At 37.2% G+C, this 17,087-nt stretch overlaps 1 protein-coding gene across 1 annotated transcript in view; it reads right to left on the bottom strand.

Annotated features, from left to right (window-relative positions):
- ROBO1 (roundabout, axon guidance receptor, homolog 1 (Drosophila)) overlaps nucleotides 1–17,087 on the bottom strand; it is a 627,322-nt gene that overhangs the window by 38,403 nt on the left and 571,832 nt on the right. The window contains exons 15-19 of the mRNA XM_010002162.1: nucleotides 16,687–16,808; nucleotides 14,023–14,254; nucleotides 12,641–12,762; nucleotides 8,987–9,158; nucleotides 1,623–1,820 (exon numbers count right to left, since the gene is read on the bottom strand). Coding sequence (XP_010000464.1) covers nucleotides 1,623–1,820; nucleotides 8,987–9,158; nucleotides 12,641–12,762; nucleotides 14,023–14,254; nucleotides 16,687–16,808 — 846 coding nt within the window. The remainder of the gene's footprint in view (nucleotides 1–1,622; nucleotides 1,821–8,986; nucleotides 9,159–12,640; nucleotides 12,763–14,022; nucleotides 14,255–16,686; nucleotides 16,809–17,087) is intronic.

Raw genomic sequence — 17,087 nt, 5'->3', positions numbered from 1 at the left:
CTGATGTACTGCAGAGTGGCAAAGTACTGTATTTCACTAAAGATGGCTTTTTTTTTCATTGAAGTATACAATAGAGACGCAGACCCTACTTTTCTGTGTATTTTCATTAAAATCCCCACAAAATTACACAAAAGAAAATATTGAAAACACAGCTGTTGTGAACAATAGCTGATGTCACTAAAATAACCAAGGACAAATTTTATGTCTTTTGCTTAATCATAGGTACTGCTGAAAGCACAGTGGCGTTAGTTTGACAGAAATGTAGAAAGGCAGTATGGCAGCATGCTATTAGTAAAACAAAACAGGGCAGGCCAATGCAGCAGTATGTCAGGGTCTGTTTTATCTAAGAAATCCTAGGAGAACAAAATCAAAGGTGAAATTAATCCCTAATTTCTGCTATAACCACTGTGCCTGAAGTCTACCGGAAGCATTGACACTTTAATAGCATGGAGGACATAAACGTTCTAGAACTACTTCCATGTTTCTACTCACTCAGTTGCTATTTTTAGCACCACTTCCTATCCTACAACCACACTGCTACTGTTTAAAAACATCTGTGATATATTTGCCCGTCTGTTTTGCCCATCACACATTCGTTCTTGAAGTGACTAAAGAACTTAAATCTCATGACATCCTTCATACATTACGATGTGCACACCTTTGAAGCTCAGGTCTATCTTTTGATTGGTAAATATAAAACAATCTCCCTATATTACTTGAAAAGCAAGATCTTCCAGCTTCTGATTCATATCAGAATTTAATGATTCTCACTCTTTGAGTACCTATGAGGTACTGCTTTTTGATGTAATGAAATGTAGCTTATTGAATTCAGATTTAACATCACAGCTTAATCAACAGATTATTAAATCAAGAGAAATCAAGTTTTTACTCCAGAAGACCTTTCAGGTAGGGATTCTAATTTTGTTTGTCACACAGTATATTATAAAGCCCTGCTCGCCACTGACAAGCTGACATAAAAGGTCTCAACAACATTAAAATTAAGAGTGCTTTAAGTCAGTTCCACTGCTACTATTCTAACCAAATGCAGATACGAGATGTGATAGGCCCAGAATTCTACCCCAAAGAAGGGTCTCACAATAGCATTTATGAAAGAGTCTCAGAAAGTATTACTGACCGTTGCACTTTTGCAAACAGCCACTTCACCACATCCCTCTGGAACACAAGGAAACTCCAGTACACACACCAAAAGCGCTACTGTAATGTACACCACTGTTAGTATTCTTAGCAGCAAGCGAAAGACCAAACAGGAGGGACAATGAACTACCATCCACTTGGCTCCTTTCCAGAGGGTACAGTCTCAGGTAGCAAGGGCATACTGGAAGCTCCTAGCCTTAAAACTATCACTATGTTTCTCATTTGTACGAGTTTCTTTACGAAAAGCTAGTCTAGGTATTTTGCTAAAGGCTTATGCTTTAAAGCCTGGTTTAACACAGTATGTAAATATCACTGCTTTCTGCATTGGCTCCTGATCCACACTTCCTGAAAGTACTGAAGTAATTTGATAATTGCTGCATTGAGCCTTAGAAGAACAAGAGACTGATGATAAATAGCCAGTAAACAGTCATTCAGTACTCAGTGGAATGAAATATATAATACAGCACCTTTTCTGATACCAGCGTAAGTACTAGTGAGTCCATTTCGCTTCTTCCTGTGGCGGTATAACCAGATGCTGAAGACCATCAGGATAATCCAACAGGCTGCACCAATTCCAGCAATAAAGGCAGGCTGTTTTACTACATCAGAAATCTGCTGGGCTAAACTGACTTGATCTTCTGAAGACACAGGGTTTCCATGAGAATCTGATAAAAAAGACACCCAAAATAGCCAATTAATTTGAATGAACAACTGTAAAAGGCAGCACAAAAAGAACCGAGAGTTTTTCAAGGTAAAATCCTTAAGACTGCTCTTCTGAATCTCTTTATACAGCTCTAGATAGAAATAGTTTGTTTTCCATGTAAGACAGGTACTTCCAACTTCACTGACCTTTGTTTACAAAAATCACTTTATCAGGCCCCTAGGCATATAAATAGCAAGTCAGGCTCATAAATTTCAAAGCTGCTATTTTTTAAAACAGGTAGGAATGATGTACCACTGAATTGAGAGCTTTTAGCAAAGCAACACCAGCTTCAGAAAATTATTCAGAGTCAGTAAAGAACACAGCAAGTAAAAGAAAGCTCAAGTAAGAAACCTCTAGTCTGTTCTTTGAGCTCTGCAAATGGCTGGAAATCAGCTACCCAAACATCCACTCTCATAACTGAAAATCACAAAATTACCAATTCAAAGTACATTCACATGAGATTGATATTGAGAGATACACTTCCATTTAGCAGTTCCTGACAGATGACTTAAATCTTGTATTACACAATCTAGCATACTCATTGCAGTGTCTCACTTTGACCTCAACTGAAAAAGAATGATTATTCAGAAGTATGTAAAGAAGTACAAACAACCAATCCCGCCCTCTTGATGTGGGTGAAAAAGCCAAAGGATAACTAAAAAAGGAGTTATGAATTGTAAAAAGTTAAGCAGTCTCATTATTACTGAACAAGCAGCCCTTTTCAAAAACGGTTTATCCTTAAATATCCCAGATAAAATAAAACAAATATGTCTTTTTCCACACCCTTTAAAAATTTTTTTTAAATAGAGACAGCACCTGCATAAATCAATCTTTTCTGTTCTTTCTGTATTGAACTTTCTCAAGAATCTCCTAGAAACAGGAGTAAGAAAATTCAGACAGTGATCAGTGCTTTCTAACTGAAATGAAGCAACTCAAAGTCAAATACTGCCTTCCTGGTTTATTATCATTACAGTGAGAGTGTACTGGAAATATCATTACTGCACAGGATGAGGGCAAGAATTTGAAACGTTTACTCAGGGTGGATATTGCTTTACACATTCCACAGTTTAGTCTTTGAAATACCCGTTTTTACTCTTCTTTAAATTCAAGTTAGTTGCTTTTTACTCTGAGTAATGACATCAAATTCAGAATGAGAGATTAGTGTTTTAAGAAGAAAGACACTGTTATTAATTATATGAATATAAACTACGTAATAAATGAAAATGTATTTACTTAAAAACCAATAACTTTTCATTACAGGCTAAGCCGTGAAGATATAATTCTTTTTAAATTATGACATGTCTTGCATTATTCCAAAATAAGCCTAAATAAGCTGTAAGAAATTGCAATGGAATCACAACAAATCATACAATTAACAAAATTCCCCTGGAAAAGGATACCTTTTTGAATGGGAAATGGTTAAATTGATAGCACCTTCTTCCAGTGAAGAATTCCAGATTTCATTTTTTTCAACATCAAGGTCAAATACCTATTTTGCTGAGGAATCACCACGGGCTTTGACTGCTACCTTATTGGAAATTTTATTCCATCTTTCAAGTCCCTTTATCTTCTGTGATCTTAAGTGCACTGCCTAGTCTGAAAGTTCACCAGGCAGTCTCATTCTTTTCTTACTAATACACCCTTTGTGTCTGGTGGGTTTATAGATTTCATGCCTATTTGTGCAAGGTTAAGATGGGTTGCTTCAGATTTTATGGAGACAGCCAAGTGAAGTTCCACAGAAGTGGCCAGATGGGCTTAAACGTATAAAGTATACTGTGACCAATGAATTAAATCTGTCACTCTCTATCTCATCTTCTGTCTCCTTGCAGCTGAGGCCATATTAAGATATGAAAACTTGCATCATCAGTCTCTTTTCAAAACAAGTAAGACTACTATTTCTATATTTTTAAATGGCTACATTACCTTGCACATCTTAATGGAAGAGAACAAGAGATTTTTAGAGGCCCTACGGTCCCAATACATGTTTTATCTCTATCCTTTAAATATATACATATATATATATAAATCCGGGCGGAGGAAGCACACACACTCAAAAGCCAATGAAGAATGTTTTTTGAACTGGAATTCAGCCTTACAGAAGGACTGCACTTTTATATATAGAAACATTTTGCATTGCTCAGTTAATGCATGTCTGTAGATTACAAAATAGTGAGGAACCTCTTTGAATATTTATTGTTCTGATTTTTAATTAAGATTCATTTCATGGTATTATTTTGCTACCCAGTGCAAGAATAAGAATAGCATATGAATATATTTGCTTTTAAGAAACTAGGTTTATGGCACGTTGCACACTGGCAGACTGTTAGAGCCACTATATTAAATTAGCTGGTATATATTTACATGCACGGTGAAGAAAAAAATGTGTATATGTTCCTACACAGTCACTTAAACAAAATCATAGAAAAGATGGAAGGTCTTTCCAGACACCACATTTGACCCATGACCTGCTCCTCTTATAATTAAAAAATAGAGAGTAAACTAAATATAAAGAGAACAAAATCTAGTGAACCCCTAATTACAAAAAATTTCCAGGAACAATATCTTAGAAGCCTTTTTTTAAGAAGGGCATCTTCCCTCTCTATATATAATATTCTTGTCAGATCCTGAATGATCAGTTAGGAAAACTGCTCCTGAACTAAAAAAGTACTTTTTCTTCATCCCAGGAAATTTCTGGAAGCTTTGGCTGAGATATAAACGGTTCATAATCAACATTCCTGTTCCTGCTTGCACTCCACGGGAAGATGTGCCAAAATAATAAGTGAACATAAACATTCTGCAGCAAAGAGCATCTTGCTGCCAAAGAAGCAGCCGCAGCATTTAATGTACTTGAAAATGCCTCAGAGTTGTTGGAGCAGGCTGATCTTACAACTCCCTGAAACCAGCATATTATCACAGTGACTCATCCCTTCTTCTACCCCAAGATAAGAGCCTTCTTTTTAATCACAGATAATGTTGCTATGGCTGTCGCTCACAGACTACGTGATCTGACTGTCTTGAAGCTCCAAGTTTCAAACTTCAAGAAAAATTCATTAAAATTTACATTAAGAAGAACTAGGATCTCTAAATCTTAAATGTGATATATTATTAATAATAATAATAATGTAAAACTAATGTCTAAGGAGTGAAATGTTAAAATATTAACATACAATTAAGATTGGAATGCCAAAGATTAAAAAAAGACATAAAATTCCAGATTCACAGGTGTTCAAGAAACCTTAACTTTGCCCTGTATGTGTACAACCTATGGGATGGTACTTTTCCATAGGCCTGTCTCATTTAGCATGCAAAACTCCAAACAGCAAGTAAGAACTTTTGTTGATAGCTAATTCTGGCAATTCAAAACTTGTAAAACACCTAGAATCTGAAACATATTGTCTGAGCACTTCCTCAAATATATGTGCATAATGCAATATGAAAATGATTTAGTTTTGTCTCCCTGCTAATTACATACATTTCCAAAACTGAAAAAAACATCAGTTTTGCATGTCAACCTTATAACATACAGTTTGAGGAGACAGCACTGAACTGGCTCGGAAGTTCTTGCTGTGAGGGCAAAAAAAGGTAATATTTTTTTCCAGTCGTTTGTAGGCCACAAGACAAAAATATCAACCAAAAACCCCTGTACAATTTTCACAGTAAAAGTACTTGAAGGGCTGACAGAATAAAATCTCTGAAGGCATGCTAGCTAGTTCACAAATCACATCTCCTAAATTAAGCCATTAGAACAAGAAAGATTCAATGAGACTTTCCAGTGTTTTGTACACTTGAGACATCCACTGGTTGAATAATGCACTCAATGTTTATAATAATTGTGTAGACATCTCTTAACAAATAACTGCCCATCATAGATCCATACAAATAATGTGTTAACTGCAGTTGTGGGGCTTCTCAGAGCTGATACCCTGAACAATATATGTTGCATTATGTTCCAATTTCACTACAAGCATACAACATACATAATCAACAAGCATACATAATACTGCTCAGCTAGTATCACATCATTGTACAAAAGTTAGGCCAGAGATCAGCAAAAAAAAAAAAAAAAGGTTGTGATAGATCTCACCTTTATGAATGAAGCAGTTTTGTAACCAATACCCTAAAGTTACATGTTGTGACAAGAAAAAACGTTTTATCAAAATTCTGTGATTTTTTTCTCCACAGCAAAGTATTATAAACATAATACAGTGAGCTCTGCTCAGCTCTCATGAAATATAATTTTTTTTTCTACTTCCCACTAGAGCTTTTGCAGTCTTTCTTTATGTAAAATACCAACCTTTCTTTCAGAACAAACAAGTGGTTTTCCAGCCCCTGGAATTCCACAGAAAGATTGAAAAAGTAATTAAAAAATCAAGAGCAAAATTCAGAAGCCCCAAGGAAAGTGTTTTAAGACAGATGTTTTTTTGGTTGATCTCATGATTTTCAACACTGAAAGATTATTTTGGAATAGTAAGTAAGTATATGGTTGGCTTGTCCCTGGTGGCATGGAATGTCTGGGGTACTGCAGCTCAGTGAGCTGCTTCATGTCAGATGTGACATGGACAATGAAAGAGCTTTGAGCTTACAATTTGTATCTGTCTTTGTAACAGGTTAAGTATGTGCAGAAGGTCAGTTATCACAGCTCAGCTGATGCATGGGACTCCGACTGCACGCCTCAGCTCGCAGAGCTCAGTTTCTCCTGCCCTCCCCTCTTGTTCTGGAAGGTGGCCTCTGAAAGGTGAAGCTTCCTCTTGTCACCCACCTGCCCAGGCATTTCTCAGAGTCACAAACCTGGGAGCACCCTGCACAGCACGCAGTCTCAAATATGAGCAGCAGGCTACATTGAGAAAAAAACCCTCTTCTTTGGATGCTCCAGAGCCAGCCACAACCTCATCTTACATTTTTGTAAGAAAAACACAGGAGGACAGACATTTTAAGGAGAAGTATTATTTCAATGAAAAAGATAGCAAAAAAAAAAAAAAAAAAAAAAAAAAAAAAAAAGAAATAAGTAAATTAATATCTAAATCATGTAGTAAATCCTGTTTTCACACACAGAATTCTTAATCAGCTTAAAAAAAGAAAAAAAAGAAAGGATTGTGTTAATTCAGATCAGGAAAATATTTCCTGAAGGACTAGTTGGGTAGAAACTTGAAGTTAGCAGTGGCAAACATGCAGCTCCTAGAACATGTACCTACAGGGAGTAAGGACTCTTTCACACCATCTAAAAGGCATCCTCAGTCCTCTTCACTCCCTCTCCCTGGCCTCCCTTCCCTCTCTCTGTAACTATGTAATTTATTGCTGGTGAAAAGTGCCAATTGATGACATCAACAAATTAATTTTCTTTCTTCAGAAGAGCTACCAGAAAACTCCAGTGTCTGCTCCACCCCCACGCTGGGAGCATATCCAAGGACTAAGAATGTGATTCTGTATGGGGGCTGTAGGTTAACTTACATCACAGGGAAGAGTTAAACTGGAGCCATTCATCTGCCTTGATGATTTTAAGTTAATCTCTGCTACTCAAAGGTACTTGTCTTCAATTTTAGTACTACTTTTCAGCAGCCTCCTGCGGTTGCCAAAAAGACCGCAGCACTGTCTAGGTACTTCCTTGTGCTGTTTCAAGTGGCATGGATCTCCACGAGGCTTCTGTCTTCAGGTCTTTGCCATGTAACAACCAAATTATGGGAGTTTTACTACAGTATATGAAGATTTGGACATGCCACTTAATTAGAAGCAAGCAGTACAAACTATGAAAGCAAACCCCAACCTCAAGGTAATACCTGGATTCTACCAACTTACATATTGGAACACTCTCTGGTGTGTGTGATTGCTCCATGCTTTCTAACAGTGTCAGTAAAAGCCAGGAAGCCATAAGCAGACAAAAATCTTACCCTGGCAGAGCATAATTTATTTCTTTTTCCACTTACGAAAACCCCAAAGTGATTCAGTTCCATTATAAATTTCACCTTCATTTTGCATTTGCTTATCAACAGAAAAAAAAAAAAAAAAAAGAAGTAGTTATGAAGTCTTTGGTTTTGACTATTGAGTTTACTCCGTTATTTTACACTCATAAGCCTCGCTAATTAAATATTTAAAAAATCTAGCAATCTTGACCTTGACTCGAAAGCTGGCTGTAGGAAAGAACAATCCAAAAAATAACTATGGGGTTTGCACATATTAATGGACTATAATATAAACTGTGTATTTTTGTTGTAAAATCTCTATTAATGTAATTGGGAATCATATTATTGTGTAAGTTAAATAAGCTAAAGATGACCTTCATTTTAATAGCCAAGAAAAGGTACATGTAATTTGCCAGGGAATATATTAGTTGTTTGATCTTGTTTTCACATGCGGTAATGATAGATCTTGAAAAAACAAGGAAGATCTACTAATGATAGAGACAGACAGGACAAAGTCAAAACCAACATGCTGAGTTTTCTTTCATAATTATATACTGTAATGATAAGGTATTTTCACATAAGCACACTGGTAAAACAGCTTGTGACTATATACACCTTAAGGTACTTTACATAAATAAGAAGATACATTTCTCCCACATACATCCAGGAGCAATGCCCTTGATCTGCACTTATGGCAGACAAATGCTTGGTGTAAACAAAGTTAGGAGGTCAAGATTATTGTAAATCATATGTGTGAGCTCTTTTTCCTGTACTCAGGTTATTTACTAGCTTTCTTAAAGAGTTAATGTTTATTATGCCTAATTTTAGCTTGCTCTTGGGTTTTGCTTCGATAAAGAAAGATAAAATCTGATCAAGACAAATTACAACAATAAACTAAAGTGAACCAACACTTGGTGATTCATACTCCCCTACATGTTTCAATGTACCAGTCTTAACACTCTGAAAAATCAATAACCAAAAAACACTGCTGAATTGGGAGATCACAAAACAAAACAACAAAACAAAACCAAAAAAAGAGTTGTTATAATCCCATTTTTAGAATGCAGTTCTAAGGCAAGTTTAAAACCAGAAATGTCAAATCCTGCTATCCCAGAGATCAAGTAACACTATCTATTTTACTTGTCTTGAAAGTATTTCTTCTGCCATAAAAGACAAGAGCAAGCAAACAAAAATCACTGAAACCAATAGATAGGATTACCAGCAGGCTTACCTAATTGGATAAACTGAGGATCGCTTTTCACTCCAGGTCCAGCCCCAGTACTTGCTGCCACTTCCACGCTGTATCGAATACCAGGAACTAGGGAGGGGATGACTACAGAAAAGGTGGAACCATCTACTGTCTTGTTTATATGGTATCTACTTTCATTGCCAAGACACCAAACCTGCAAAGAAGTAAGTGTGTGTTATGCATAAACGTTAAAAATTTAACACCAAAGGATAAACAGACAGAAGGATGACACATTCCCTTCTGCTGAAGAAATTTAGACTTGGTCACTACTCTAACATCTACAGTCATGGATTGCTGTCCTAGGCACTGTATGAATACTGAAAAGATAATTCTTGTTCCAAAGAACAGCTCCAACTACTAAAATTATTAATGGGTTTACTGTGATTAATCTACAGTTCAACCAGTGACATCAGTGCTAATAAAACTAAAAGCATTAGTAATGTGCAACAAATAAGGGAAGCCCCATAGCCAAGAATCATTCACATAAACAAGAAAGTAAGAGCATTCAGTTAAATGAATTTGCAATTCTCTTGTTCAGGCACCATTCATCAAGCAAGGCTTTCTTCACTCAGGTGCAAGGGCAAATCTTTAATCACATGATGCCACAAAAGAACTGGTATCATTTTTTTAAGAATGGCAGCAAGATACAAGGACTGAGAAGTATGCCATCTTCTGTTTAGAGACAACAGCCATGATACCAGATCTCATTTTTTGTTTGACATCAGGACACAGGCCTACCAACTGCAATTCACCACTTTATAAATTACATCAGTGATGTTAAGTGATTGGTAGAAACAATGTCATATTTTAATCTTTTTAGGCCTGCACTGTTGACATGGCAAATGCTTTTAAGGTTATGATTGAACTTCCAACTGCTATTAAAGATGAAGTAGCAGCTAATCTAGATCTCCTAAAAAATTTATGAAGCTGTATTGATTTCCTTTTTATTCCCTTTCCACAAATGTAGCGCTCTACAAGGAATATTTACCCAGAAAGTTAAATTAGTAAAATTCATTAATCTATCTGTTGAGAAGGAAACTTTCCTGAGAACAGCAGCATTTCTGAACCTGTGCTGACTACACACAGGAGGTAAGGTCTTGCTTTTGACATAAGGAGCTCCTGGAAGATTTACTACTCAGGCAGCTGCTCTTAATCTCTTGTGCAATTCTACTGCTGTGGAGACGTCCAGGTAAATGAGCTAGAGATTCACATATACAACAATTGCTAGGGCTCCTTCTGTAAGGTCTTTTCTGCCTGGACACTGGAAACTTTATTTCACCTTCAGGACATTGTATGGCTCTTTTCCTTCCGTAGATGCCAAAGCACGAAACAAGACTAGTGGGACACTGCGAGGAGCTGAAATGTATTTTAACCTCCTCTGAAACAGAATCCCAACACAGTATATACATAAATGCTGAGGCAGAACATGTCAGGCACACGAGAGAATCTCCTTTTAAAATTCTGATACTAAGCAAAGACTGTTTCAAGTTAGTAGTAGTATAACTATAATTAATATTAGTAATATTGCTCTTAAATACCAAAAGATGTTCCATGAAAACATTAATATGTAAATAAGAATAAAGTGAGGAACAAAACATTTAAGATGACATTTTGACATGTCATTTTCACTGTAATTGTTACTGCCATCTTATATATGGTGTATGTGCAAACAATAAAAACAATTTATTATGTACTTGTAACTGTGAATTACAAATTCATAAAAATGTTTTGGAGAAATTCACAAAACAAGAATGTTACATTAAACAAACAGGAGGTTGTTCAGCACTTGCCATACTTTATTTGATTGTATACCTGAACAGGGAAGTGAAAAGGAGCTTTTAGAATGCTACGAAGGAAGGAGGCATTCACATTATTATAGACACATAAGTGAAGAGAGAATTAGTATAAGAAGAGAATTTCTAGCTTCATGCTAGAGAAGGAGGTAATGACGTGATGTGATTTGAATTTCTGGCTTTTTCTGTGTGCTACTGACACTTCTTAAATTAAGATGGTATCCTCCGTACTATTTACTTTATTCTTTAATTACATAAGCTACACTCTTGCCTTAGACCTTAGTTGAGAAGACAAAGAATTCCCCCACATATGAGTACCATTTTTTCTGGGAGAAAACATAGGAGATAGAAAAACAAAGATCAAAGAAAAATGAGAAAATTTTACAAGACTTTGGTTTTGTCTTGATATTAGTTCTTGATCTTATATAATCACTTCTGCATTTTTTTAGGTTTTAGACAAAAATATTAATTACATATAGCAATTTAAATAGCAATTACACATATACTCATTGTGTCTGTTTTGTGTCAATGGTGAAAAGCACAAACAGCAATAACGGCACCTACACCAAAAATTTATCTGTGAAGCATGTCAGTGTGCCATCTACTGCTACACAAGCACTACAAGACATTTGCTCCTGCACCTGACAGCCTATTACATCCGAATGCTAGCAGGCATGTCAGGTACTATATCCACCGGGAAATGTGAATTTCCTGACTTTTATTGTTTTGTCCTTACAAACCTAACACTCCTCTAATGCAGTTTCTTGATGAAAATAATTCCATCTCTTCAGCTCAAGCTCTGTCTTTAAAAAAATAACTTTGCAAATATATTTTTTTCCAATTACATTATATATCTGAAAGTAAGCCATAAACTGATTTTTCTACCAGCTGACCAGGTTCTGAAAGGCATTTTATTATTCTAAATTGACCATGAAGCTTAGTGATCTCTTCTCATTCCCTTTTCTGTTGAGGAAATACAAAAAGCACAATGGGTTTTGATGGCTAGAAATACATGTCTATAGCACAGTGTTTTAACCTGGAAAAGAAAGCCAAGACATTATAATTTAAAAAATTTTCTATGTGATATGTATTTGCAGTGAAACAAAAGATCCTTCCTCTTGGTGGCTATAACGCTTACATCATATCCAGAACTAGACATTTTAAATGTCTGTAGTTTGCTTTGGAAAAAAAAAAAAAAAAAAGCTGAATTTGCTATGTAAATTATTGCAAAGCAGTTTGAACCAAAAATAAATAGTGTGTTGCTAAATGAACATCTAATAACAAGCACTTGATAACGTACTTACATTTTGTGAAATAGCTTAATGAGAGCTGTGTTTGTGTGAAAGAAAAGAAAATTTTCTATAAAAATATGTTTATTATTATAAAATCACCTTCTTTACCTAAGAGCTTTCCATTTGTTTTAACTACCCAGTTACGCATAATTTACTCCGATCTTAACACTGTTAATTATTATCCCTGAGCTTTTCAACTCATTAAGCCTGTTTATATTTATTACCTCCTCCAATGTTTGAGTCAGAAAATGGTCCTTAAACAGGTATGGTTTCCTTTCTACTTGTGTGTGCATTTCTCAATTTTTAATGAAGGTAAAAAGGTAGTTGTTTTAATTAAGAGTGTTGACCCTTTGCTTTGATTTATGGAGGCTGTTTTAATTGCTTGCTACCATCTAGAGAGAATTACTAAATATGGAGCGTGATTCAACGTGGTTTTCCACCTCATTTTCTGTGACTAACCACTAGATGGAGCCAGGCATCCACGAACCACCTGACTGTCACTACCTGGCCAATAATCGTTCTGCCACGGGATCAAGGCATGCCAGTAGTACCTTGTATTCTTGAACCATTCCGTTCTGGTTGTCCTCAGGGGGTGGCTGCCAGGTGACCACAATTGCCGTCCCGTTCCCATCGTTCTTAGTTACTGAAACACTCTGAGGTGGAGCACTAGGAGCTGTTTGTTTGGAAAAAAAAGATTGAACCATTAAGTTCATCAGATGCAGAAGTGAGGTTTTTTAAGAGGAAGCTGATTTCTGGGCTACACAAATGTATTATTGTATGCCCCACTGTTCAGTGAGGGCAGTTCTTGCCTTTAAGTTAAATTTACATAGAAGGAAAGTTATGTGGTCCTGCAACCAGGCTCCTGAGTCCTGCTGCAGTCTTGCTGTGCAGGACAAGAAAAGCCACACTCATCATCCGGCTGCCCAAACTCAAGATATCCATTACCTGAATATTTGTCACAGTCCTGAGCACTGAATTTGACACTGGTCGCTAATCATCTAACCCAGGATCAACAGTTTTGAAAAATAAAGTCTATAAATTGATCCCAGTAGAATGCTAAATCTCAATTCCTCCAGGCCATAAATAATAATGCACAATACAAAACTTATTAAAATCAGGACAGAATGTGTTAATATGAACGCACAATACAATCTGACTTTTTAATTTGAAATAGTCTTTCTAAAAATTGGATGCTTAGCTGATGCTTAAGATAAGCAGTTAAGCACACCATTTGCACAAATAAACCAGAACTACCTGGCATTTATAATGGTGAGGGAAGAGAGAAGGGACAGGGTTGCACATCCCAACAGAGGCACTGAAAACCCTATTCAGAGGCACTAGCCATTTTGCATACTCTTTATGCCTGAGCAGCAACAAGAAGAAGGACTTCATGAGCCCTCTCTTTTTAGCACATGTATGAGATGGAAACATATGATTTAGTCCACTGTATCTGTTGCCCTCATTCATCTTTTCATTTTGTCTTACTGATTGATCCAGATATAAAAGCTTTCTAAAAATGTGGTTTCCATTCCCCCAGCTATAGCGCTTTGATGATTTCTGCAGTGTCTGCTATCTACTCAAGATAGTGATTAGCAAGTGCTTGAATCTGACAGAAGTCACTTGTGACCAGACCATGAACTCAGCAGGGAGGAGTGCACACTGAAGGGAAGATAAAAAGCACGCTTTCCATTGTGTGTTGGAGGGGATTTCTGCACATCCCTCTCTCTGTCTCTCGCGTGTCGTTCTGAATATTTACTTCTGTGTCCCCAAACAATTCACATAATGATCAGCCCAAGACAGGCTCCTCTGCTAAGATTGCTGTTCTCAAACAGCATGCACTTCAAACAAAATCAAATAATGAACATATCAGAGGAAAGCAGGCCAGACTACTACTTCAAAAAGGAAAGATGAAGGGAGTCTGGCTCCTACTTGCCTTCTTCCAGGGTCTTTGCAAATTTCACTTCACTATCTGCTCCCTGAAACTCATTAAAAAAAGGGCGGGCCTTGATTTCATAGTTTACACCTTTCTTCAGCTCAGGAATGATAACGCTGTTTTTGGTTGGAGTCCTCACTTCAAAGATTAACCACTCTGACTCTCCATAGGATGCTGGTGTTGGCCGGTACAGAATTTTATATCCTTGAATATACTGGGATTGCTGGTCCACCTGGCAAAACAGCAGAAGACACAACACATCTTTTAACAAATATACACCAGGAACGAGGTCTGTGATACTATGCACAGTTCTGGGACTATCCATTCATTTTGTTCAAAGTAAACAACACTGCTGAAATAGATAAAGGCTCCTTGCATTACAGCAAATTACAGGCCTGATTCACAAATGCCTTAATCTGTTGGATCCTGGTAGAACTGCACTGGTTTCTGCGGATTTATGAAGGCATTAAAGGGGGATAATGAAGTTGTATAATACGACCCAGGTCTGTGAAATGAACAGCCACAACATCCACACAGCAATGAAGTTCAGGACAGGCTAGACTTCTGTCCACCTGAATCTGCCCAGCAGTGCACAGGGCAAAGAAGGAAGGGTGAGGGCACAGGATCTCCAGCTCCACAACTCAGGGTGATTAATATGGAGACAAAAGAAAGAGCCTGCCGAGGTGTGGAAGCGTCTCAAGATCCATGAAATGAGCAGTGCTTTCTGCCTGCTTCCTTTGGGTGAAAGAGAGTTGAAAGGGCAACCAGCTGGCAGTTTCTCCATGGCTGTGATTAGGCTGGGCTCTGACAGAGGGCAGGCATGTCCAAGCACTCCCTCCATGTCCAACCAACCATGTCATGGGAGGCTCCTTTGCTGGAGGCAGATGGCTGTTTTGAGAGGGTTCCGAAGAGGGTCATAAAACTAAATATGGTAACACAGATGAAGCTTGGAAAAGTAGATCAAAATTATACTCAGTGATCCTGAGTGCTTTTTAGACAGAGGTAATTTTATATCACATGTATGGAGAAAGAGATCTTCATGTAAACAAAGGAGGGAATCAATGTGTTTGGCTATAGCTGAAACAGAAAACTATCCTATACAGGTGATCTGTTGTGGAGCATTCACTGTCTTTTAACTACTGGTTTCAATTTCTGATGAATAAGAAATTCCAATAACAACAAAAATTTCCGAAGTGCATCACATTTTCCATATTTTCAAAAATCTCATACAATGATACAATAAAACTGTTTGCTTGCTATTTTACTCTAAAAAGCATCACATCTCATTTTAAATAATGACATAAAGAATGCATGTGTTAGCTGAAACTGAGGTAATGCTTATTTTTGAAATTGCAGAGAAGCCACAGGCCACCCAAGAGACTGACAAAAACTGCCTGTCTGGAAAAGGTTGTACTGTAAGTAAAGGTTAAACAAACTCATGCTAGGAACCTCAAGGATGTTTTGTCATTATTAGTTAAAACGTTAGATTGCCTGCTGCAGGTGGCCATACTGCAGGTGACAGTGTAATTACCATGCAACACAGCAGATATTATTTATCTTCTTGCTGCATGGAGGAACCCTGATCATGGACTAGGTCTATTGGGCTAGGGTTTGTCTATAAAGCAAAAGCACCTTTTGTTTGTGTGAAAATGTTTTGCCATGGCATGGCAGGGGCTACACCCTGTGCTCTCCTACACTGTCCCTGCCAATATACTGATATGTTCAGATAGGAGTCCTGAAAAGACCTCAAAGATCACTCCCTTTGGATGTATTCCTGAAACTGGTATAATTACCCCCCAGTTTTAGTTAATTCTGTGTTCTACTTTAAAAATTATTTTCTTTGAATTATATTTTCTTATCTCATTGCTTGGCACTTGCAGTTTCCTGTGTTGTTCATTCTGTTCAATTCTACCTTGACGGCCAAATGTTTCCCACAGTAAAACATTTCTAACCCTTTCTCTCACTGAGGCCTCAGCCTTGCAAGCCTACTTGAATCTTTTTCACATAGGTTCCTATTCCCCTTGCTTCGGGACTTCTATACTATCATTTCCTCTCTCCCATTTCCTTTGTTACATCCTCCATGCAGCCAACTTCCTGCTTCCTCCTGTCAGAGCAATGTCAATACAACATCCGAAAACCCTTTCCCCTTTTAGTCTCTTCTCCCTGTACTGTGGGTATTCATAGCACCGTGGGAAAGAATTGGTTCAGATGAGGCTATATAGGTTTGAATGTGTTTCTCAGTATGTTTATAGGATGGAGGTTAGATTTTCAAGCAAAATTCTGCAGTATTTTCTCCGCTGGTGACTGAATGACAGGGAAGTGCCCATGTTCCCTCATTAGGTGACCAATACACCTCCTACTGAAAGCAGTGCAAAAGCTTCAAATTATACAAGTTAGGAAAGCTTTGATCAGACCTTTAGCTTCCAGAGGAGGACTCTGCAACTCTAAACATACTGTAAGCAGCACTCACTAAAGACATAGAGTGGTGAAAATGGGAGAACATTTAATGAAGTAGGAAAAGCAAAGTCCATGTAGCACTTATTCCAGAGAAAAACATTTGCAAGCGTACAACTACACAGCGTCCTAAAATGTGACTCCACTGTAGTCAAAGAGTAAAATTCAGCAGTATATGTAACCATCTCCTTGATACCGATTTATACTTACAGTCCAATGAACTTCAATTGAGGAGGAAGAAAGGATAGTAGGGTTGTGCAGATGTAGTACCACATCACCCAGCTCTCTCTGGACCTGCTTATGATCCACACCTTGACTTGTTGGTGGAACATCTGTAATAATTTAAGATTCCATTCTCACAAGTATACGTGATTGTTAAAATAAGTGTATATAAATACAAATGAATTTATCATAAATTATACCCTAAGTACATCCCAATAATGAAAGATAAAAACTACATCAAATATTTTGGGGAGCAAATAACCAATGTGTAGGCAGTACCAAAGCAGTGCACTGCACTTTGACACAGAAGCAGGAGGGGGATGCTGCATAAAAAGCCCACCCACAATCAGAGATGTCTTTGGTAAATGATCTCTGTATTCTTTCCTGCT

This window comes from Chaetura pelagica, unplaced genomic scaffold (assembly GCF_000747805.2).
Source record: "Chaetura pelagica isolate M959 unplaced genomic scaffold, ChaPel_1.0 scaffold627, whole genome shotgun sequence".
NCBI lineage: Eukaryota > Metazoa > Chordata > Aves > Apodiformes > Apodidae > Chaetura > Chaetura pelagica.
Note: the sequence above shows the minus strand (reverse complement) of the source record. Positions and strands in the feature narration are given on the sequence as shown.